The following is a 25486-nucleotide window of genomic DNA, read 5'->3' as shown; positions in this document are numbered from 1 at the left end:
TTGGGCATCAGTGGCTGAGACGTGCATGTGGAGGAATGGAGTGAGCTTGCTGCCACTGCTCTGAAATGGCCCCACTGTGGCACGGGCGTGGCTGCTGTGGCGTTTCCAGCACCAGTGACCCTGCTCAGCCACGGCGACTGCGGAGTGAGCACGGCTTCACCTGCTGTCCTGTGCAGTCCTGGCCATTCCCACCTTCTGAACTTCAGAGCTACAAAGAAATAACAACTGGATACTGCTGAAAAAAGACACAACACTGACCTTAGAAGATTTCATTTTTTGCCCCTTCCCTATTGAAGTACTCCTTTCCTTACCAGATCTTATTTTGTACCACAAATATTTTTATGCTTTTCTAAAAGCATGTCCCTGATTCTATACAACAAAGTCAGCATCAGTAGATTTCAGTATGGTTTGTAAAATCAGTTACTCAGTTCTACCACTTTGACATTGTTTAATTAAGTGGACACACACCTGCAGAAAGCAGAATTCCCAGTTAAGATCAACTATTTTTTTACATTAACATGAATAATAAGTAAGTATCTGCTGACTGGGCTTTACTGTTATGAAACCTTATAAAAATGAAGAAAGCGGATGCTGTAAAAGTAGGTACATTCAAAATTGCTGCCATCACAAGCAACCACTCTGCTACTGTTAAATATCAAAACAGCTTTAACTATGGAATATTTAGCACCAGCAACAATTTCTATTTTCAGGTAAGATGCATTCTTCTCTATAAAGTAAAAGAAAAAACATCCAAGTTTTGTTCAGGTAATATTTTAATCCATTTTTATTACATGAATGAGGGACGTTATATCAGGAATTACAAGAAATACAAGCATCTATTTTTAAAATATTAATATAGAAATGTAGAATTATAAATGATTCATATAAAAGGAGTAAATATGACTAGCAAGAAAAAAGTCTTATTTTCAAGTCTGATGTTAACTACCAGCGTTGACAAAGTAACTTTATTCTCCTGTCTTCACTCATCTGTTTCCTCATTCAACAGTCTGGAAAGATTCATTCGGGTTTTCTCCAGTGCCAAAGTTTTTGCTCGTCTTTGAGGCCTCGAACTTGACACTGGGTTTGGTTCTGGAATTTGATCACTGAAACACAGATTGTTTAAGAGTTAGGTAAAAAAGACTAAAACTGAAGAGCTTTTATAGGAACAAAGTTGAAACATGGTCATAAAGAGCAAAAATACTTCTGACCAATTAAAGACTTTTTATTTTTTGAGAATATATTGCTATTTTCAAGTGATATAGCAGTATCAGTAAAGATAACCACATGATAAGGAGTAGCAAAATCAGCAAAACTAGATGGAATCAAATTCCCCCAAAATTAGATTAAATCAAAGCAAACACATCAAATAGGCAAATGGGAGAGACTGACCCTGGTCACAATAAAGCCCACAAGTAAATGGATTACTTGCTTAAGAAAGATTAGAACACAGCTGAAAAGTACAAAGATAATGTTGTTGTAATGATTATATCCTGCAAAATCATAAGGGAAGAGATCCATTGTCTATATTCACTTCTCAGTCATTTCTAGATGTTTGTCAACTACATGGACAACAAGCAATGAAACTGTGAGGGGAAAAATGATTTAAATTTAAAACATTTATACTTCCACAGAACAGATTTTAAAAGGCAGAAAAAAATTAACTGGAAGAAGAGCAATAATGTAAACCAAAAATCTGAATTTTTTCAGCTAGAATATCTATTAACACACAAAAGGTACATTCAAAAAATATTACAAGCTCCTTTAGCAGAACCTGCCACTGTTTCAAAAGTACCAGTTCAAAGAAATTTTTTTCCTTAAAATATTATCAGTGTTTTTGGAACAGAGAATATCAAAACATATATGTTTGGGAAAGAAAACATTTGAATTAAATTTCCTTGCTAGAACAGACATCATAGTTTTGATGGTGGGGAGACAAGGATTTACCTTTCAAGACCACATTTTACACTTGCACCAGTTTTTCTTCTGCTCACAGACCTCACTTCTGACGCTTTCCGCTGCCCTAAGTATAAGCAAAAGTCTTTTTTCATATCTTGATATCATTTATTTTCTTAAACTAGTTTTGTATCTACTTTTCTTCAGTGTTTGAAATTGCATCTAAAGATAGAAATATGCAGTCTGCAACCAAAACCCCACAATTTTCTCCTTCTCACAGAAACAGCTGTATGTTACTGCCAGCCTGTAGTCAGTCCTTTTTTCTTTTCTGAAATCTCTGTTATTGGGAGAGGCTAACTGCACAAAAATTTCCAAAGAACGAACAACTTTAATATTTTAACAAATACAACTGTAAATCTACAACAGAGTATGAATGGCTTTCCCATCTATGCATTCACAAAAAGTTAGTATGAAATTGTTTTATTAAAAACAACTAATATTGTAGCCATTGTACCTCTGCCAGTTTTGCTTCTTGTGGATCTTAATTTTGCAGTTTCTTTAACTTCATTAACTGGAGTATGAAGAGCATCTTCATTATTTTCTGTTAAACAGAAAAACAAACGCAGAACTCATACATTAAAACTTGATTATCTTAAATACCAGGATTTTAAATTTTGGCTGCTACATTAAAAAGCCACACAACTGAACCTCACTTTTTCTTTAAACCAGAAACTAGCTAATAAAGCTAACAGGAAGTTTAAAATGTCACTCAGCTGTAACTCCACCCCAACAAAGGCCAATAATACAAAAACTATTCTTGATGACTGTTTAGCTCCTTCCACTGTGCTGGAAGCTGAGCAAGCAGGACAGAGGATCAGCTTGTGTGAACAGGGACCTCTTTGTGGAGCTCAAGAGGAAAAGGGAACTGCAGGATCTCTGCAAGTTCAGCAGGTCAGGCTTTGCAGGAAGATGACAGAGCTGTGTTCACACACGTGGGGAGAAGGCACCAAAGGCCAAAGTTCAATTACAGCTGAACGTGGTCAGTGTTCTGTGATATAATAAAGAAGGACATTTGACAGTACAGTAAAAGCAGGAGAAAATCCAAACAAAACACTGGATGAACACTTGCTGAAGATGGTTAGTCACCTGACTAGCAGGACTAGAGAAAAAAGCAGAGCCGTTCAGTGCTTGATTTGCTGGATTCTTTAATATTACTGATGGAGCTCAGGCTGCCCAGTCCCCTGAATAAGAGGATCCTGAGCATGGGAACAGTGATTTTCCATTTGAGGACACTGATAAGGGAGCAGCTCCAAGAGCTGAATGCCTGTAAGGTGAGCATGAGCCAGCAGTGGCATCGTGGGTGGCACCAGAGACTTGGTGGCCAGCAGGTCCAGGGCAGTGACCATTCCCTGCACTCAGCACTGATGAGGCCTCAAACCCCATGCTCAGTTCTGGGCCTCTCACTGCAAGGCAGACATTGAGCTGCTGGAGTGAGCCTGGAGAAGGGCAGTGGAGCTGGGGAAGGGGCTGGAGCACAAGTGATATGGGGAGTAGCTGGAATTGCCTCCCAAATCCCATTACTTCTTATTTTTGTAATATCTAAAGAATTCATTGAATTGTACACATGCTCCACCCCCTCCTGAATTACCTTCTTCATTGTGAACAGTATTTTCAGACAATGTGATGTCTCTTTCCTGTGTCCTTTCAGACAGACCTGTTTCCTCAGTTCTTCCAGAGTGGTTTTTGCCCACATTGGGACCCTTGGTTAGTTTCATATGGAGCTTCTCAATAGCTCTTTGACAAGGTTTATCTTCCACTTTCTGGAGAGCAGACATTCCATGTTAAATGCTACTTGAATTTACAACTATTTCTTTTATCTATAAAATTTGCTTACTAATAGGATTAGGTGAAATTACTGCACAAAGGATACATTGTGTGGATATGAAAGTGACTAGTCAAGCTAAAAGAAGAAAAACTTTCTCCATCAATACTAAGCACTAAAATACCATATTTTTTTCATAATTTGTCTTAAAGAAAACCTGAAAAAAATTAAAACAACTGGACACAGAGTACAGCTATCACTGGATGATAAGCCCATCGTGGATTCAGCATTCCTACCAACATTTCTATATACCATTGTGTTCCTGTGCCACACTTACAAATTTCAATTGTTTCCACAATAATAAAAGCACCAAAGTAAAACTGTTGTAATCCTTTCCTACTTCATCTTAAATCAAGCATAGTTTTCATGTTGGCTAATGATCTTCCCATTATACCATAAGTTTAGGTGTAAAATTTCAGCCATTAGTAATTAACTAAAGATAAGCTGCAAAACTGCAAGACTCAATACTGAAATTTATTTTAGCTTAAAAGTAGTAACTACACCACAGTTAACAAAAGAACTTACTGTACTGCAATGTATCAAGTCAGGCACATTGTTTCAAGCTGCTTATACTCTCTATGGTTTATGCAGTGATATCAGCTCAGATTATTATAAATTATTCAAAAATTAATTTTCAAAACTGTTTAGAAGATAAATTCCAGTCATATGGTCAAAGTAAACAAAAGGCCCATTTTTAGGGGTATCAGAATATTAGCCTACTAATGATTAAAAAAGAAAGAACCATGCTTTTTATGTACTACCTCTTGAATCTCATCGAGCAGCACCAGCAGATTCTCTGTAGAAGAACTACCGAGTTCTAGAAAATTTAAAGCTCTTGCATAAATACGGACATCTGGTGCAGTTGGGTCTGCCAGGATTTCATTGCAAATTTTCATGGCTAAAGTATCATGCACTGTTAACTCCTGCAAAGGAAAGAAATTAGGTATCAGAAATTTTGCTGGGAACTATTTACAAGAGGCAGCAGTGAGAACAATCTCACTGAAACAGTTGGCTAATTTTACACAGCAAACATCTTCCTAAAATGCATTATTTTCAGTACATTCACCACCTGATTTTTATAAATATCTTCCACAACATAAACAATTAGCCATGTGCAAATTCCTACTAACATTTTTTTAATTGTAAGAGGGACGGGAAATTTGGGATAGGGTGGAAGAAAAGGGAAGGTAAAGGGGGAAGAAAGTGTCAATCTAAAAGACTTCATTACCTGAGCAGGCACTCATTTAATCCAACTGCTGGCACTGGGAATCCCACAGAGGCCCTGACAGGTAGCAGTAAACTAAGGGGGAGTAGTTCTTAATCTGACACAGTGCTGCTTTCTGACAGTTTAATGCATTGTACCTGATAGTCCTGAGACTTCTTGGACTGACATTTCAGTGCACTTGGTCTGGTCAGATCCACTAACAGTTCAGAAACATTACTGACATCTATTTCAGCCAAAGGTGATGTTGCAGGAGCATTTAACAGAGTTTGCAGAGTTGGAAGATAAGCTTCTACGAAGCACTCCTGGTTGGACCTGTTTCAATGAAGTCAAATATTAGTAGCATAAGACAAAATTAAGTTTTTTCTTCCATGATGAAAGTTCACTGACCTGGTACATCAATCAAAGTGGGAGCAGCCAATCTTGGAAGCAACAGCCAGCAAGATCAAGATATAAAAACTGCTTCATAGTAACATTTGAAATTTTAGCACATGGTATTTCAAGGGAGTTTTAAGTAACACTTCCTTCCTCTGAAGAATTTGAATATTCATCCTGACTACTGAAACTGATATATACAGACATGTTCTATCTTGAAGGACAAGAGAAAAAATTTCCATAAATACATTTCTCTAATTCATTTTCATAGATTAATCTTGGTTTTTGCTCATTCCTCCTTTCTGCTAGCATATTTCTTTGGGGGTACTTCTCATTGTGTAAGAAAGCAAGGAAACTTGGCAAAAAAAGTATGCAGTGGTTAACAGGATTTTTGGAAGAAATACTTGTGATTTTTTTCTCAGAAAAGTTCATAACTCCTGCCAAGCAAACCTAAAAACCTAAAAATCATGTTTCACTTGGTCGTGCAGCAAGTTGTCTACAAGTGTGGTTCCACAAGACTTGTCAAAACAATTTAACAAGTAAGATGTCAAAAAGTACAAGGTACAGTTGAAGTGAAGCCTTTACTCTTGCTGATATTCATATTAACTTCCTATTTGAACCCAAATAACTACAGGAGAAAACCAAGAAAGCAAGTAATTTTTTAAAAAGCAGATTATTTGCTGCTGGGTTACGGAGCAAAACCAGCTGACAAAAAATCCTTTTGAGCACTACAATTGGCTACAAAAGAACCAAAGCAAGAACTCCCCCTTTCATCAGCTTTAAGGCTTTATATTGGCTCAAGCATTACTGAAGTATCATTCAGATTATTCCCTGTAAATGGAAAAAACCCCAGCATCTCTAATACCACACAGGCACAAGGCAGAAGCTTCTCCTCTTGTGCTGCCTGCAAGTTTAATGTTCTATACAGACATTCCATGAATAAGAATTGTCCCTATTCTAGCATCTCACATCACACTTCCAACACAACAGATCATTTAAACAGTCAGGATCAAAATTTCTTCCTCAGAGTTCAAATATTTCATTTCAAAAAGTAAGCCTCTTGATTAAATCTGTGACCAGGTGGAAAGATTAACAGAGCAGCACCCAGAAAAAAAAAAAAAAAACTGGTACTTTAAAATTCTGTGAGAGATCAGTATCAAATTTAGGTATGAGCCTCCACCAAATCCATTGTGTACCCAAATTCTCCTTTAGTGAATGGCAACTTTGCAGACAAGTTTTGAATTACACCTGGTATTTAATAATTCACTTCTAATAATACAGTATCTGTCATTGAAGAAAGTAAATAACTCAACTTAAAATGGACCATTTGTGATCCAGGATGCAGACAGTGTTTTGAGACAGAAAAGAAATAAGATTTCCTAACTAAACAGAGATTCTAATCAATGAGCCAGACTAAGACATAGGATTTTTTTCCACAGATTTTTCTGATTTTTGCTTACATACACCATGTTATTTTTTCAAGAACACAATCATCTATGAGATGCCACAGGAAATTGCTTCATTTACAAATGACATGGAAATACATGGGACTAGAACTCTCAAAAAAAGAGAATGAGATTCACAGCATCAGATGACATTCACAAATAAAAGATTATCAATGTTAAAAGCTTAAATTGATTACTCATTATCAGAGATAGTGGAAACATATTAAATCAATTTTTCTGTTACTTTCATAAGAATTTTGAGTAGGGAAACCCCCATTCTATGAGAAATTGGGAATTTTCTTCATTTTTTTTCTGACAACAGCAAATACCACATTGCTTAGGGGTTTTTTGCCTCTTCAAGACAACTCCCCTTTGTATTACTCCTCTTAATGTGGCAACATATAGGCCACAAAAATTTAATTTAATTTGTTTTGAAAAATAGGTAAGGTAACTTAATTTAGGTGTCATAATACACCTAAATTAAAACCTAACTATAAAAAAGCAGATACTTTGTTTGTTCTAACTTAATAAAACCACTAGCAGCTACTGAAAAGTAAGCTTTCAGCAGCAGGTAAAAGGAGATGAGAATTGCTATTTAAGCTCTTATTCCCTTACATAAGCTCTCTACCTCCTTTGTCCACCACCAAAATAAACAGGAGATTTGAATATGCTGTGAATTTAAATTGGAGTACTCCTTGGTTCAAAAACAAACCAAAACCAAACCCCAAACCACAACCCAGCAGCCTGCTGCTTTGATAACTGCTTTTCTTTTGAAGCATTCCTGCTAGCTACTTTTTAGTGACACTTCAAAGCCTACCTGTAGTGCTCAACACCATAAATAAGTAAAGCACATATTTTTAAATTAATTTTATTAAATCTCTTTGAGAAGAGTTTCAATTGTAGGCTTAGGAAAGAAAAAAAAAAGGGAAGCCACATGTAAAGCTATTAATGGAAAGTCTTCAGAATGGTCACAGGTTGAGATGATGTACTTTCAAAGCAATAGGCATAGGAGAGTGAATTAGATGTCTAAATCTAATTGCATTTGTGCCATTTCTACCAGTGCAAGACAAAAAGAGGTTCCTAAAGCTGCTAGATGAATGTATATTGTCATCAAACAAATGACACAGAGCATTACCTATTTGCATAAGCAAACAAAGGGAAGAACACTCCCAGGCAGTGTCGGAGCCGCGTGTCCTCCTCGGTGATGGGATTGTACCAGAGCAGAAGCAGACGCGAGAGGAGCTTGGCACTGCTCAGCCTCCCAGAGAACATCAGCTTGGCAAGGCCCTCTGCAGCCACTGTCCTCAGCTCTGAGAACTGAACAGAGAGCCCGTCACTGACACCACACACCAACCATCACGGTTCTCACTGGTACTTTACTGCAATAGCCTGTACCCTGTCTTACCAATCACTTCTCTACATTCACATCTTTCTGCCTGAAAACAGAATGCAAAGCTGCTCAAGGGTAATCTTAGCCTGTACCAGTGACAAACTTGTAGCCATTTTCTAGGACAGGTATTTTAATAATAGACCATTAAATTCAATTTGCATCGCATAACATTCCCAGGCAACCTAATGGGATGATAAGCCATCTGCAAAAATAATTTTAGAACAAAACTAAGGCAAATTTTATAATATTCCTTACCGTGCTGTCTAAGAAGCCAGAGAGAAGCTTCAGAAGTCCGTGAACTGTGGCAGTCTCTTCCTCCTCTATTGTTTCACTTTCATCCTCACCATTTTCAGTTCTAATGTGTGCACTTTCACTTTGAGAGTCATTGCCTCTTCTGGTTTTAAAAGGCTCAATTCCAAACAGTATTAGTAGATCAAAGATTGCCTTTAAAGCACTGAGCTTCATCTTTACGTTATCTATTTGCAACACCTGGGTTTAATCGGAAAATAAACATATCATCTTCCAGTAGACCACCAATCTTGAAATTAGGCATAGTAAGATTTTTCCTTTAGTAAGATTGGTTATTTTGGGAAACTTTTTATAATATTTGAATGAACCAATTTTCCAGCTTTAGGAAGGTGTGATACAAATTTAAACCTGAATTTATAATACAATCTAAGAAATAAGTCACCTATACAATTTGCACTGCATAAAATCAAATTAATTTCACTCATGGCGTGAACATCCATGTATGAGATGTAATTTTATTGTTCAACCCATAAACAGACACTGGACAAACAAAGTCTATTTGCCTGTGGTTGCTGCAGAGTGTTAGGCATTACAGAAATATAGCTACACAAAAGAACAGCTGAATTGAAATCATGGTATGTAAAAAGACAACAGGGACCAAGAGAGTGATAAAAGTCAAAGTTACATAGGTTACTATATGTTTTATAGTTCAAGTTACATGCAAGTCAAACCATGCCTCATGGGTTAGCCCAGAGGTTCTACATCTGTTTAGCCCAACACCCTGCTTCTGGTTGCAGCCCACACAGAGACTGTGGGATTTACAATCTGCAGAAAGATTGCTTAACTCAAAAATTTAAGTTCCTAAAGTAACTGAAATCCTCTCCAAACAAACTTTTTTTTATGTGACATACTCAAAGCCAAATTAAAAACAATAGTAAATGTTACTTCTTTAGGAATCCAAAGTTCTCCCACTATGACTGACAACTCTACTATCTTGTCTGAGCCAAGCACATCAGTTTAACTCCTGTTGTCCTTTCTCCAATGTCTGCCTGAACACACTCTTAGAAAAGCACAGCTGCCACCCACACTTCCCTCAAATCCAGGGTCAAAAACCAGGGTTAACAAGTGTCATATTGGATATAATTAGCTTGGTATCACAACAATCACCTCAAGGTTGGGAACTGTGGTTACAGCATCCAACATGCTCCATATTCACAGATGTTTGGCCATGCTATTGTTTTGTTGGTTTGAATATTGCTTTATCCTCTAGTTAACAACTCTTCCTTAATCCTTAATATAAACATATTAATTACTCAGAATTTAAATTACTCAGACACCCAGTATCACAGGAAGTATGCAACAGAAGTGTGAAAACCAGACTCATTTTTAGTTTGGTTTCCCAAGGAAAGCTCAGAGAATCCTACAGCTTCTCTTCTGTATTGAGTAACAAATACATGACAGATTTCACCCAGATTTGGAAGAGAAAGTGAGACCTTAAAGATAAGGAATTCCTAGAAAATTTTAAGACAACAGGTGGCCTCACAAAGGTAAAACATGCCACAACCAAGAGAAACTGAATCTTCTCAGACATCAAAAAAATCTACGGGAAACCATACTCTCCAGATCTTCAGAAAATGAGGAATTACTGGTTCTCAAAGAACATTACTATGTATGACAGCTTGCTAAAGATACAAGACTAGATTTATTTACTAAGTCACAAAGACTATAATTTCACTTCTTATCAGATATTTTACCTGTAACAGCAATGGAAGCTGTTGTTGGGCAAATTCTTTGTTCTGAAGAGTACAGCAGCCTAAACACAGAACTGCCATATTTCTCACAGCTGGGTGGACATTAATTACACCTGGAAGTATCTGAAAACAATAATATTAAACGTTATAGACAAAATACATAAACTGAAAATAAAACTCTGACTACTAAAATATATTATCCTCAAATTAGAAATAGTTTATTTTGATACAGTATTAGAAAAAGGCAACTATCAAATACTCTGTTTATCTAGATATAAACAGAAGCAGATTGAATATGTTGTTTGAAATCAGCAAGAAAATAATGGCAAAAGTCACATGAGTGTTTTGCTTTGTATTTGTTTTTAAAAAATACTTGTTTTCAAACAAAATTGAGTTGATCACTCTGGGAAACAAAAAAAAACAACACACAACAACAAGCCTAAACATCTCTTCATAAAAGACATTAATATTCTTGCAGAGAAACAATACACAGTTCCAAGTTACAAAATACAGATGCCCCTTTGATGTATTTGAAATAGTTTTGAGGAGACAATTGTAAAAATCCACACAAAAAACCAGACTAGATACAGGATGAACAATGCAATGGCATCATTTAATATTTTTGCATTTACTAAGGAGTTCAAGTTATTTTGCATTCCTACGTACCAGAGACTGAATGATTTCATTAATGGTTGGACTGATGCCTTTAGAAAGAGGCATGATCTTCAGAACCTCGTAGCACATCTTCAGACACTTCAACAGGGTTTCAGGATCATTCTTCAAGTTGGTCAGAGAAAAGAGAAAAACATTATTAATACAGATGGTGGCTACGATGAGAATGGGGCCACTCATCAATTTGACCCTACCCAAATAAACTTTTCCTGTCCACTACACGTGTTGTGCAAGAATATTAGTCATCATCTGTCTGTAAGCTATGATCAAAATTAATTCCTTTTTATATTTTCAGTTAGTTAAGAGTAAAAAGAGTAAGAACAAGACTGCAATTTGTTTTTTTCTGGAGCATACCATCAGCTTCTACACAACTTATCTTTTGTTAGAGCATACTACTGGCTTCTATAATTGCAGAAGAAGAATACTAATATCATTAATGTTTGATTTAAATTTTTAAAATGTATTTTAGACAAGGTCAAGCTATACTTTCTTTTAAAATTAAGAAAAAATTTTAAAACATAACCAGCACTTAGGAATACAGGAAGGGAAGAGACCTTCTCCACACGCATTTCTTTAATTTCAGGTTGCTCTGCTGCTTTTATAAGATCATTTTTTGTCTGTTCCAACTCAGTTATTTTCTCTTTTAATACTGATGCTCTGTTAAAATCCTGAAGAGTAATGCATTCTTCCAAAGCTTGTTTTGCTTCAAAAAGCTTCACTTTTATTTCAGCCAGCTGAAATACAAAGTAAAAAGAAAATTAACATAGCAACCTCTGTAGTATTAGCCAGTGATACACTATTGACACCAGCCAATATTAACCTACTATGTAAAACTCTGGATGATTAAGTTTAAAAAAGTATTTTTATTATTAACTAAAATCTCACCTTAAGCTCCCGCTTTCTTATTTCAGCAGCATCAATAGGCTGGTCAATTGCAACAATTGGCTCATGAAGTTCTGATATAATTTCTGCAATCTATTGTTACAAACAGTATATTAGTGCCATTAATTGCAGCTCAGATATATACTAAGCATTTCACTTTTCCAAATTTAAAATACTATCTTTCTGAAGACGTATTCCACATCCATGCAGTTTCTCTTATCATCTGGTTCCCTGTAAATAATCCTCAATTTGAAAACACATCATGTTACCATGAGCACATTTCAATCCCATTTTCTCCCATCCAGCTGGGTAAGCAAGGAACAAAAAGACCTTAAGCACCTATCTGAGTTCACAGGAAAGAAGAGAAATATGAAACCTGGAAATCTCCATCATCCTCACTTTGAATGTTTTTGTCAAAACACTTTGCATCTAATACAACAAAATATTCTGGAACAGGCTACTGAAGTGTAACATGTTCCTAGTGTGAGCCAGCCACATCTTTAAACATAAAGCTCTCTAGAAAACCACAAAATGCAGCTATGCCTAAAACCAAAATGACAAACAGAAACAAACAAAAAAAAAAACACAAAAAAACAAAACAAAATAAACCACCCCAACAAGCCAAAAAAAAACCCAAGAGGGAAGGAGACAATATTTAAATACTGATATTTCTTTTACAATGCTTCATAAAGGCTGTTTGATTTATGGGGCAGACAGAGACTAGAAAAGAAGCTTTTACAGTTACTTACAATTTGAATCCTTCTGTCCTCATCCTTAACAATACTGAGCAATCTTTCAACAAGCAGAGGTATAAGGGCTGCTGAAGTTGAAGGTAAAATGAGAATCTTTTGTAAAATAGCTAGCAGATGCTTTCTGGATTAGAGGGAAAAAAAACAACAATGATTGCTTATTCAAGCAAAAGGAAGATATAAGAGTTAGTATCCTACCAACTTGGAGATATTGTGATGCAGATTTCATAATACAGTATGAAACTTTTCTCCATAGCTACATTAACTGCCAAATGTATCTTCTTACTTAGCAATGTTTGTCTGTGACTGATTTTACCTGTTTTCTTTTGATCAGAAAATGCTGAATTTTTTAATCATATGTCTCTACCGTCCAAAGAAAAGTCATACCAGCAGAAACAGTATCAATACTGCAGAATGCTTTCATGGAAAATACCTGACTGAAAACTTAAAAAAAAAAAAAAAGAAAGAAAAATACAGCTTAAACTATCCTGCCAGTCTGGCACACACTGACACATTCCAGTGAGAGTTAGAAATTACTGCTGTGTTTATAGTATCATAACCGTAAGTTTTCACAAAATACCTGAGATGGTATGAATTTTCAAATTCATTTGCTCTTCTTAATTCACACCAAAAGACTGTTAAAATTATAAGAATGACTCAGTTAACACAATTTAGCCTGGCATCTAAGATATTTGTAGCCTTTTAGGCCTCAGCAGATTATAGCTTAAAAACACAAGAAACAAACAGGTTACTTGCTACAAGTCATCTGTTGTGAAACAATAAATTTTTCTCCCTTTATTTTTTACATACTATACTCCAAATAAGCAGTTTTGTAACTTCATAATCTCAGTGATATATTACAAAAACAAGTGAATTTCTTTCCCCTAACAATGCTGAATCAGAATTAGAACTTACATTTCCATAAAAGTAAGCAGACAATATGTGGCACAATGTTGGGACCAATTCCACTAAGGAGACTGCTTTCCAGTCCAGCTAGCATTAGAAATGTATTTTGTCTGCTTGATCAGGTTCTTTTCCAAGCAGAGGTTCTATACCTGTCCTCAGGCATGAGTGTCTTAAGCTCAGTAACACAAATTTGATATTTAAGTTTACCTTCCTCCCTCTTCCATGGTATCCATGCAGCCTATGATTAGAATCAGTTGCTGGCCTATGAACTCTTTTGTCATCAGGTTTTCAAAACAATTAAAGTCTTCTTTTTGTTCTTCACTGAGAATTGGCATATTTCGAAGATAACTGAATCCAAACAGAAGAGATATAATTACATTCAGGTTCACTGTTGGACAGTAATAAATAAGTAAATAAATAAATACACTCCAAACAAATCCAAATATCCACTCCTGCTCCACCCCAATAAAAAAATCCCACCACTTCTGTGTCCTGTAAAAACAAGTGGTTATGTTAGGTACAAACCTTAAAAATTAATGATTGTGTTCTTTTCATAGATTATTTTTCGTGAAGTTATTTATACCAAATAATGTACCGTTTCAAAATAATGCACTTTAAATAAAGAAATCCCTTTTGTGAATGCAATACAATAGGAAACATGTGATTTCAGTTCTGTAAAAATGCAAAAAGGTAACTTCTTAGGAACAAATGTATAGATACACCATTTTTCTTACTATTTTCTGCATATTTAGGTACAATGTATCTTTTACGATTTCAGAATTGTAATACTGCCTACAAGACAAAATACAAGAAAATCATGGAAGTGTACAGTGATGTCTTAATCTGATTAAATATGTCATCACAGAATAATAATCTGTTATCAGATACATTCAGCCATATAGCATGGAAAGTGTCATCAGTTTGTTCCATTTCTTTTTTTCTAGACTCAATTGTTTTTTTATCAAAATTTTATCTACCAGTGAGAGTTTGCATGTTCAGAAAATCTGAAGTGAAACATCAAGTACAAAATTCAATATCATAAAATACAATTCAAACATTGACATGAGCTGTGAAAAATACACTTTTTTCTACCTCAGCTTTGTAGATACTTTTCAGTAACAGCTTGTTATTTTTAGCAAATTTTTACAATTTCTTCAAATTTAGGACAAAAAACTTCACATGTAACTACTATTTAAGAAGTTCTGAAATGAAAATTGTTTCTGATCACTGAATAATAACCTGCAGCAGGTAACAGTGCATATGGAAATGCAGCTCACAATCTGCTTTTCCCTGAAGTCCCAGTGAGCAGCATGTTCCTGCTCCCCCTGACCAACACCCTCACAGGCACTGCACAATTGTGCTCTGTACACCAGAAACTGAGAACTGAAAATCACACCTGAAACAGCTCAGCAATGAGGGGTTTATCAGTTGATACCATAAACAATTACTAGTAAACCTGATTAATTTTAGCCTCACCCCCAAGAGTAGTGTAACTGAAGGCACTTTGAGTAAGACTGGATGAAAACAGAACAAATGTTCTCTGAAAGAACAGATTTTTTGGAAAATAAATGTTTCATGGACTGTAAAATGAATAATGAATGAATAAATTTGTATCCACCAGACTGGATATACATTTCCAAACTAAGGAAGCACAGATGCTTCTTTTATTAAATGTTTATGAAACATGTTAATACATTCCACACTGAAAAGTAGCAATGACTTCTGTAATCACTACCAGTATGCTACACCCAGTACAGTGAGAAAAGAATATGCATATTTTTAATTGGAAACATCCATCAATACAATGCATTTTTCAGCACATCTGATTTATTATCATTTCAGAAAGATTAACTATTTTACAGGTACAACACATCAGTTAAGATTTCTCAGCATTATTCATGCTCAGGAGCAAACTCTGTTCAAAATTTATGTTAAGGCTAAAGAATCCCATGAAGACAAAAAAAAAAAAAAAAGCCAAGAAAGCTCCCAAACAAACAAAGGAAAAAAAAACAACCAAAACTACTACACTAACACCCCATCAATAAAAAACCAATTGCCCTTCTTTGCCTGAGTAAAAACATTGCATGAATAAAACACTCATTTCCACCCTCCTGTGGTGGGTTAAATAACTGTTCTGTAAGTGCTCATTTGGCAGCTCTGTCACTGCCTTCAAACATAAGTTTTTAGGAAGCATGTCTGCCTAAGCAGGCAAAAGAGAGGGAAGTTTCAATTCAAAAATGCCTCTCTTAGGGACAGCAGCAAAATTTTACTTTATTTTCACAAATGACAACACTGGAAGAAGTGTCAATTTCTGCAAGGTTAAAAAAATCTCTCAAAAGTCTTTTCGAAAAGCTAAAATCCCTGTTCAAGCACAGTTTTGGGTTTGAAGGATACCTGAACACTTGAATAAAATAAATATTCTCTAATTTAAAAATAAAAATCTACTTTAGTGGTAAGAGATTCATTTTTAAATGCAATGTACCTCAATAAATAATCTGCATATATAGCTGGTTCTGGCAACACCTCTTCCAATAAAACTTCACCTTCTTCACCTTTTGATTTTAGATATTCACAAAGACATCTCCAATATAACACATTCTCAGCTGTTAAATCCTCCACTGGAATCAGCTTTCTAAACAAAAATTAAAAAAAGCAATATGAAGAGATGAATAATAGAGTCTAAAACAATAAATACACAGGAGTATTAGAAAATAAGAAATAAATATTATTTCCTAAAATGCAAATAAAACTCCATCAAAGGTATTCCCCACAGAAGTAGTTAGAGATTGAGAAAATAACTTCCTGTCTCTTGAGGACACCGAGCTCCCCAAGCCATTCACTACACAGCAGCCTGCAGAAACATTGTGCCCAACCCTTCAGACCTCCCAGAGCAACCAGGCAGGTACTTTATGAAACATTGTTATCCCTGCACAAGTCTGCAAAACTCAACACCACTAATCCACAGAAATGCAAAACAGCATTAAAATATTTTTTCAGCTTCTCTGAATTGTTTCTTCCATTCTTAATACAAGATCTTGAGACAACAGTGGAGTAGCAATCACAGTATGTCAAATGCAAAATCTACACAGATCATCCATCATGAGACCCCCACTCCTTTTTAGATCCATAGTATTTTTCATGCCAAGAATGGAAATTAATCTTTGTTTTTGAAGCAGAACATTAAGTTCTGCATTAATTCTACCTCAGAACAGAAAAGACTCTGCAGTGGTACTTTTTACTCCCTTGAATCCCATTTTACTTGCAAACTATCAACAATTTTGGTTTTGCTTTAGATTGCTCACATACAAAACAAACAAAAAACCCAGCCAAAAACACCCAAGGCAACATGTAAATGAAAACTGACCTTTTGACAGATTCTCATTAATCTGACAGGTCTTTATTTAAAAGTAAATTTAACAAACAGAAAGCAAAGACTTTAAAAATCTAACCATTTATCATTCTGATACTCCATCATTCAAGCTGTACTCAGAAATTTCATACAAAAACAATCCTAGTGTTTTCCATAAATTAAATTAATGTAAGCTTCATTATAAACTGACTAATTTGACTTACTTTTCAAAATGTCATTAGTCTAAGAGATCTGGTACTTAAAAAATTCTCTAGCCCAGTTTTTCAGAATGGAAGCTTCATTTTGCTCAGGACCAAAGTCAGATCAATCAGAATGAAAAGATTTTGAAGTGTGGTAGGAGTCCAATCTCAGATGATGAAATTAAGTGACAAATTGTCACTGATTAAAAAGCAATAGCAAAATCTTAGTCTGTTATTATGGGAGAAAATACACAGTATCACATGAAGTGCTTTGCATTCTGGTTAGTAGCAGGACAGATGCTTTGAAATCCATAGATGCTACATGAGCTGCACTCCAAAGGTATAGATGTGGGCCTGTCTGGCTTTAAAGAGCATCAATAACAGTGAAATAACTTTCTTACAAAGGAAATGTGTCAGTGTCTTAAGAGGTTAAAAGGAATTTAGTTTTATATTCTCATAGAAAACACTCATCTTTTGGAAATGAAGAATGCTCTGCATACCTGCTATCAAGGTATTTACAGCTCTGAACGATGTCATGAAGTGGAGATAATGAAAACATAGCATTTAGTACTGGGATGGCCACTTCTGGGCAGTTTTCTACATCCAGTCTATGAAGCAATTCTAAAACATCCCCTTCAGTGAACTGTAACCAGGCTTGAAGTAGTTTCTTCTTCATTACCTCCTTAACAGCATCTAATAATACAAGAATTCAAACAGTTAAAAACAAAGTTTAAAAAATATCAAATTTTAAACATGCTTCCATAAAACATTTCTATAGAAGTCTTTTTGCAAAAGAAGCTATTATACAGTTAAACTTAAGATTACCTTAAATAAAGAAAAACTCTGTTGAGCAAGAACTACCTGAGGTACACCCTTTTTTTGAGGCAATGTAATTTTCCCCTCACAAGGAATTAGAAAAAAACCTCTATCCAATAAACTTTTACATTTAAAGACAGCATCTCCACCCAGAAAACCTACAAACCACAAACTCCTGTAGAAGAAATATCCAAAATCAGAATCACAGAATGGGTAAGACTGGGAGGGACCACAGTGAGCCATCTGGTCCAGCTTCCCTGCACAAGCAGGGCCATGCCAGAGAATGTGGCACAGGGCTGCCTCCGGACAATTCATGAATATCTCTGGTGTGGGAGACTCCAGAACCTCACTGGGCAACCTGTTCCAGTGCAAGGTCACCTGCACAGTGCAGAAATTCCTCCTTGTGTTCAGGCACAACACTGTGTGCATCACTCTCTGCTTGTTGTGTCTTTTCCTATTGCTGGGCAGCACTGAGCAGGGCCTGGCTCCACCCTCCCTTCACACACTGACAGACATGCATGAGCTCCCCTCCCAGTTTTCTCGAGGCTGAACAGGCCCAGCTCCTCCCTCAGCCTGTGCTTGTAACACAGATGCTCCAGTCCCAAACGTTCTGCATTGGTAAGCATTGTTACATACTTGCTCTGTTTCAGGAGTCACCACTTTTGGAGGCGGGATACTACATGAGAATTGACACACAGAATTCTCATGCTATTTCAATTATGTGAATGGATTATGAAGTTTACATATGATACATTAACTCCCTGCTCACCACTGCCACAAGAAACAATTCCTGCATCAAGAGAGTACTATTTAATCAATGAAAAAATATTTATGGGAACATCCAGAATGTATACATCTTTAATGCATTCACCCAGACTTAAGAAGGGAAGTTGAATGGCTAAGTGTCTGGTGGAAATAAAAACATAATAACTAAGGAGCAAAACAATTTTGCTCTTAGGCTCTTTCAGAAAACAATATCCAGTATAAGGGAAACAAAATCCACACACACTGACAACATCCATCTCTCCTCTTATATGTAACTCATGATAATAAATGCTGCAGTTAAATATAATTTAGAGTTCAAAAAGGACGGTAAAAAGGCCTTGAAAAAGCTAAATTACGATCCTAAGGATAAGAAACCTCTCCAAGAAGGTGAAAAGCATAAACTAGTAGAATAAAGTACAATGAGAGCTGAACTCACCCTGAAAAACATAACTAAGCAGAATGTGCATTATGTACTCTACATCTTATCTAATTAAAAGTCCTTTTTCTAAAGCCAATATGGAAAAACATCCAAAATTTCAGTGTCGGTACCTTGAATGAGCAGGTTCCTCACTTGTTACCTCAGGAGTTACCCAGATAAGCAAATACAATAGACAGATATATCCTTCACAATGAAGATATATGTATCCTTCAGAGTTATAGGATTTGCAACACAGAATAGCCAGTGTGGAATACAATCCTACCTGGCCAGGAACATGTGACATCAGTCAAACTACACACCCTGGCAGATGTTACATACCCTGTGATTCTAGATGTCAAGAAAAAGTCCTCAACAGCTGGGATGTAAAACCATCCTGAGGTGGAGACAGACACTAAGAAAGTATCTGTCCTGAATCATAAAAGAAGACACTTCTTTATGTTGAACTCATCTATGTCACCAAAAAATAGGTCACATAGAAAGGCGTACTTTTTCTTTAAAGGAATACAACAAATATTTGTTCCTGACAAGTGAAGGATCACTTCACTTTGAGTGAAGTTTGAGAAAGTAATTTCCTCCCCAGTTTGGAGAGATTACTAAAAGAAATGCATTCATCCTAAGAAGTATCTCTGAAAACCAAGGATTACTGGGGGAGTGGTGGCAGCCAGGAGACAAGCAGCAACTAGTCAGATAAAACAGAAAACTAGTGTATCAATAAGAAACAGTAATTCAAAACTGGGTTTTTCAGTGCTGGACTTCAGAAACAGAACATGGCAAACTTCTGTAAGCTACTACAGACCAATTCAGCATAGGTGGGGCAAAGTGACTAAAACCTCCTCTACAAAAGGAGGTGGTCTTTTTAAGTGTAGTTCTATACAACATAAAAAAGGAGTCAGATGATTGTCACTTCCTTTCCTGTCAAGAACAGAATATGATCCACAAAAATAGCCAAAAATAATAGCAGATCAATAAAAACTTGCATGCATGACACACCTTAAAGAGCTCTAGTACCCAGTACTTCACTCGTGTTTTGTGAGTGAATATCCACATAGATCATCATTCTCACAATTCCCAAGCAGAACATCATTCAGCAAGGGAAATTCTCAGAGTAAAATTCAACTCAGTGCAGGCTTTTCAATCAAAGTAGGGGGACTACACATCAGCACTCAGTAAAACTGGTAGCTTCTATTGTCAAATTCATGCATACAATTGCTGCTGTTGGGGGAAACAAAAAAAACAAATGGGAGTTCTATGTAGGCAGGCCAAAATTGTCTTGCTCAGATGCAGGTGATGTTCTCATCTTTTGGCAACACCATGACACACAATTATGGGTACATTCTGAATGGCTCTGTCTGCAGAGTGATACAGTACAAAAGACATTAAAAAGAATAAAGCTGCCCCATGGTGAAATGCATAAGGGTCAAAGATTCATTAAAAAAAAACCCCTCAAGCTAGTTAAACAAAAAATTAACCAGCTGAGAAGATTTCTCTCTGAAAGCACACAGGAAATATTTTCAAACTGATATTAATGTTCATATTTAAATTATTTAATACATTTATTAGTTACAAAAATATCTGTAATGTAACATTTCAGAATACAACAAAATAATTAATTTTTTCTAATTCTGTGTTTAATTACTTTCTTTTTTATTTTAATAGCATTTGGTCCTATTTTAAAGCCCACTGGCTTTCAGATTTTTTGAAAGTGCAATTCTTTTCTGGTTTGTTTACTATAAAGGGCCTGGAAAAACAAAGCAGCAAACAGATTTCATGTGTCTAAACACTTCCTGGTACCTCATTAATCTCTTTGGGCTCCTTATTATTGCCATCACAGCATCTGCATACAGCACCCCAACCTTTTACAATCAGAAAGTATTCTCTCTTAAACATTAGTATTAAGATGTTAAGAAACTTATAATCTCTTACCAGATCTGTCATTAAGTCCTTGTTGCAACAATTTAACTCTCTGTGCTATTGTCAGAGCTCTCATGTGAACTTTTTCAGCCAAAACCTTAAAAAATATTAAGACATTAAAATACATTTCCACATTTGATAACAAATGATCCCATTACCTACCTATGGTTTTACACTTAAGAGTTTTAACCATCCACATACATCCTAAATCAATAGAAACCTCTAATACCTATACCAACAGTACTGTACCAACAATTAACTATCAGATCCTTGTGCATGGAAGAAAATGTAAAGTAAAATAAACAATAAAATTAACACATAGCTTAGAAGCTTATCAGATCTGCTTGAATGCAACATCTGGACATGAAAATTATCCTCTCTCTTTAATGTGAGCAAGGTGATGAATACCTACAATAAATTACAGAACTTAGTACTTTTCTTAAAAAGCCACTAACACAGAGATTCAGTTGAAAAAACCAATCTAACCTAAGATTTAAAAAGCAGAAGACAGTTCTGTGTGAAAAAATTGAACACTTTGTTTCAAGATCTCCCATAAGATGCCTGCATAAGAAACAGACATGTTAGCATATTTCTTACCTCTGCATGCAAACATGAATAACGGTTGATACTTCCCAAAATTGCAATACCAAAACCACGCCATTTTTCACTACTGCTGTGGTCCTAACATCCACTACATAATACCACAGAAGCAAATTTGCTTCAATGACAAAATGCATAGAGGAAAAACAACTGACTGCATACATAATTGATACTGTTACCACCTGATCTTCAACAGACAAATTCTACCACACAAGTAAATTCCATCAAGAAAGTTCTACATTCAAGTTCAGCAGTTTTAACTAGAAAACTTGTATTAAATCACCCCCCTCAAAATTTTGGTCAATGAAGTATTTAACTGTTTTTAGTGGTAAGTGAAATGTAATAAAAGATGTCAAGCCTTTTTCCTAAGTCAGCCTTTGAAATGAATGGAAAGTGACCCCATTTACCTCATATGCCAGCTTTCTGACAGCCTCCTTTACATCCATGGTGCGGCCTACGATTATGGGCAGAGTCCTTTCTGAGGGAGCGATACACGACAGCACAGCTCGCCTCACATCCGAGTTGGAATCATTTTCCAGCAATGTGCTGTAAACTGAAAATAAAATAGTCATCATAACAATGCTTTCATATGAGTTTGAAACATAGAAAAACAGAAAATATTAAAAAAAAAACAACAAACCAGCAGCTGTTACCAAAACCCCTCTCCTGCAAGATTTTAAGATAACTACATGCTGAGCTGTGATGTCAAAAGAAACAATATTTGCAATTATAAGTAAGATCTTCAGGTAATAACTCCAAAAATATCTGCTCTAGATCCCACCCAAAAATAACCACTTTGTCATTTACTAGCAGAAAAATAAAACATTTCCACATATTGGCTTTGTATGACCTCTATTCACTAGTTGTACCTTTTCATTATCTTTTGAAGTAGATCCTCAATTTTTCCTATGAATGGAAAACTGCAATCTCCATTAAGCCTACCAAAACTCTTACAGTAAATCCCTCACATTGCTCACGCTCTTTTATTATATTCTTGAACCTTATTCAAAATTCAAGGCAACTATAAACTTAGTTTAATCACAGTATACACAAATTCCTCTTGCTCTGTGAGACAATGATTTACTATGAAATTTATGTGCTCCTAAATAAGTAACCTATAAACATCACATAGAAAATAAAATTTAAAAGAAGCTCCCTTAACAGAAACCCCCAATTAAGTAATTCTTCATAAAAGGCAATATGTAAAGACTATTCAGGGCACAATTTACGTACACTTTGTCTACCTTGAGGCAAAGGAAATGGAAACTTAGGCAAGAATGATACAATACACCAAGAAACCCTCAAACATCATCAAGACCCCTGCCTTGCAGAGATGCTGATCTCTTCTAGAAAAGTGATCATAATTTGAGACAACAATAGTTTTTCTCTATCACCTCTACTCTTCTAAGAGTTTTGTGCTAATTCAATTAACAGTACCCAAGGCTCCTTAGAGAGCAAGAACTGAACAAACATGTATTGTACCTCCACTCTAGTATCCAACACATTTTCACAAGCCTCCTTCTACATTCAGCCCCGAGCAGCCCAAGCCCAGTATGACTGTCCAGCAGATCTCTCCTAACAGTTGTCCCTTCCCCTTGAACACACATCTTGCACCTTCCAACTCCTCCAGCAAAGTTTCACTTTATGTATTACTACAAGATTACCCTCAAACATCCACTTATTCAATGCTCAAAAAAAAAAAAAAAAGCTTTGAAATACTTTAAAGCAATGTAAATTAGACAAAAGAGAAAGACCAATACTACTTACTATTAACAACAGGGCAGGCTTCATCCTTAGGATCTTGAAGTCTTGACAGGGCCAAGACAGCTTGAATTCTCACACTTGGAAATTTATCTTTAAGTCTAAACAGCATAGCTCCATTAATTTTATCAAATAAGTCATCATCAATCTCAGCATTCTCTGGCATATTTCCCAAAATCTTATTAACAAGCTGACAGGTTCGAAACCTCACTGCATGGCTGTTGGCATTGTGAGACTTGGGGAAAGAAAAAAAGGTATTTTTATAATCACATTTTTCTCATTTCCATCATAAGGCTATTAATATGCACATCTAACTGCCTAATATTCTGCAGAATAAATGAAACATGCACTTCTATGTTTCAAAAGCTTTTCCAATTTAATTTTACTTTTTAATCTCAGAAAGTCACAGAACTGAAAAGCAATTACAGCCCATTGCCTGGACCAGTGACTCCAGAAAATCAGCAGTGCCTTCCCAAAGGAAGCAGCACGCTGACCACTGCAGGCAGCCTGCAGTGCATTAGCCAGCTTACTGCTCTGCCTCCACTAAACATTAGAAGGAAAAAAACACATTAGCAATTATGGTTAGTTATCTTAGGCCTGATCCATAATCTTACCATGGAAAATCAATAGTTTAGGAAAATGTAATACTATTTGTGTGTTCATGCTGTTGGAACTGTTTCTGTTTCTATGTAACACTTGCAGTAAGCAGAAAGGAATAATACACATGCCAACCACAGTTGCATAGAAGATCTTCTAATATTTTTGTTATCAAAGGAAGGGTATAAATTAATTTCCACCACACTCCCACACTTTCATGCTTATACATATACCTGATAGCCAAATAGGAGAACTTTCATTTTTCTCAAAGGCTCAAATTTTGAAATCCAGTTGTTGGATTATTGTTGTGTGCAATGTGGTGGATCTTTTTGTGTTGGGGGAATGGGGATGGTGTCAAGCACTAGCTTTGTTTTGCTTTCACTTTTTAAGTTCTAATTTGTAAATTTTGTCAGGTAGCAGCAAGTTTTTCCCACTGCAAAAAGTTCCCATTTTCTATGTTAGAAACGTTAGACATTTAAGAATAAATGTTAACTGTACCTCAAGCAGAAATTTAAACACATAATTCAGAAGTAAATTATCTTCTTCTCCCTCCTCACTACCATCTTCTTTCTCCGTCTCATAGAATGAAGTAACAAATGTAGCTGCAAAATTGATCACTCGCTCCACTGCTGGTTCCCGCCTGTAGATTATCATAGCATACTTGAGGAAGTGAATGAATTTTTCATTAAAGCTTTCTTTATCATCCAACTGGGAAAAAAAAAATCAAACCACAACAAAAGATAACTATCCGGTTCATCTTTCAAAGCTGTACCACAGAAAAATAGAGTAAGTGGGCTTACAATTGACAGCTTCCAATTGAAATTTTTAAAGGACTACAGCCAGCGGTCGGGGCACACCCGCTGTCGTGCCTCCCTCAGTGAGTATTTTGCTATAAATTAATTACACAGCAGGCACATTGCAATCGGGGGTTCCACCCGGCCGACAGATTCCAGGACAACAACGACACCCCGTCCATTACATCCTGTGTCACAGCCACACCTCGGGCATCCAAACACCCTCACACCTTCCCGCGGCATCACCAGCACCCGCGGGCAGCTCTCACCGCCGCGCTCGCAGGAGACAACTGGGCAGAATAGTTCAGCAGCCTGGCTTTGCGGCATTTGGGTGGGCTTTTTGAGAGAGGGCTGGGGGGTTCTTTTTGTTTGTTTGCTTGTTTTTAAGTCGCGGGCTCTCCTTAGGCACACTGGTGTTCGTTTTAGGGGAACACTGCGGAGGCGGCCCCTGCCCTCGGGGTACCAGAGGAGCAGCCGCTGGGGCCCTCAGCTCCCGCCGCGCCGGGCCGCCCGAGGGCAGCCGTACCTGAGCATAAGTGCTCTTCAGAGCCACCACGAGCTTCGCGTGGTTCTGGTGAGGCTTCTGGGCCAGCTGAAAGGCCTCCTGGACCTGCAGCAGCTTCTTTCTGGCAACCATGGCGGAGGAGCGGCTGCGGCACCGACCCCTCACAGCCCCGCGCGCGCGCCAGCAACGGCTGCGGCGTCCGCGCGCGCAGCTTCAAACCGGGCGCGGGAGCCGCTCCCGATCTCGCGAGAAGGCCGGGCGGGCGCGCGCTCGTGCCCGCGCGCTGGAGGCGGGGCGGGGGCCGGGCCGGGGCGGGTGATGGCGGGCGGCCAA

At 36.8% G+C, this 25486-nt stretch overlaps 1 protein-coding gene across 3 annotated transcripts; it reads right to left on the bottom strand.

Annotated features, from left to right (window-relative positions):
* Nucleotides 1–755: 755 nt before the first annotated feature.
* NCAPG (non-SMC condensin I complex subunit G) lies at nt 756–25419 on the bottom strand. 3 transcript variants are annotated; one of them, XM_074541800.1, is made up of 21 exons: nt 25175–25419; nt 24353–24562; nt 23264–23492; nt 21904–22049; nt 20909–20993; nt 17466–17658; nt 15899–16048; nt 13624–13764; nt 12511–12634; nt 11765–11854; nt 11434–11613; nt 10874–10984; nt 10211–10330; nt 8463–8696; nt 7953–8134; nt 5138–5312; nt 4537–4698; nt 3542–3713; nt 2408–2494; nt 1945–2020; nt 756–1103 (listed from the first exon to the last, which is right to left on the bottom strand). In XM_074541800.1, exons 1-21 carry the CDS (start codon nt 25283–25285, stop codon nt 980–982), a joined length of 3102 nt encoding a protein of 1033 aa, XP_074397901.1. In that variant the 5' UTR covers nt 25286–25419; the 3' UTR covers nt 756–979. The 3 variants fall into 3 exon arrangements, with proteins under 3 accessions (XP_074397901.1, XP_074397903.1, XP_074397902.1); XM_074541802.1 differs by having other exon boundaries at nt 24353–24494; nt 25175–25316; XM_074541801.1 differs by lacking the exon at nt 25175–25419 and adding an exon at nt 24655–24770.
* Nucleotides 25420–25486: the final 67 nt, after the last annotated feature.

Source organism: Zonotrichia albicollis, chromosome 5, assembly GCF_047830755.1.
Source record: "Zonotrichia albicollis isolate bZonAlb1 chromosome 5, bZonAlb1.hap1, whole genome shotgun sequence".
Taxonomy (NCBI): Eukaryota; Metazoa; Chordata; class Aves; order Passeriformes; family Passerellidae; genus Zonotrichia; species Zonotrichia albicollis.
This window is presented reverse-complemented; position numbering and strand designations above follow the sequence as displayed.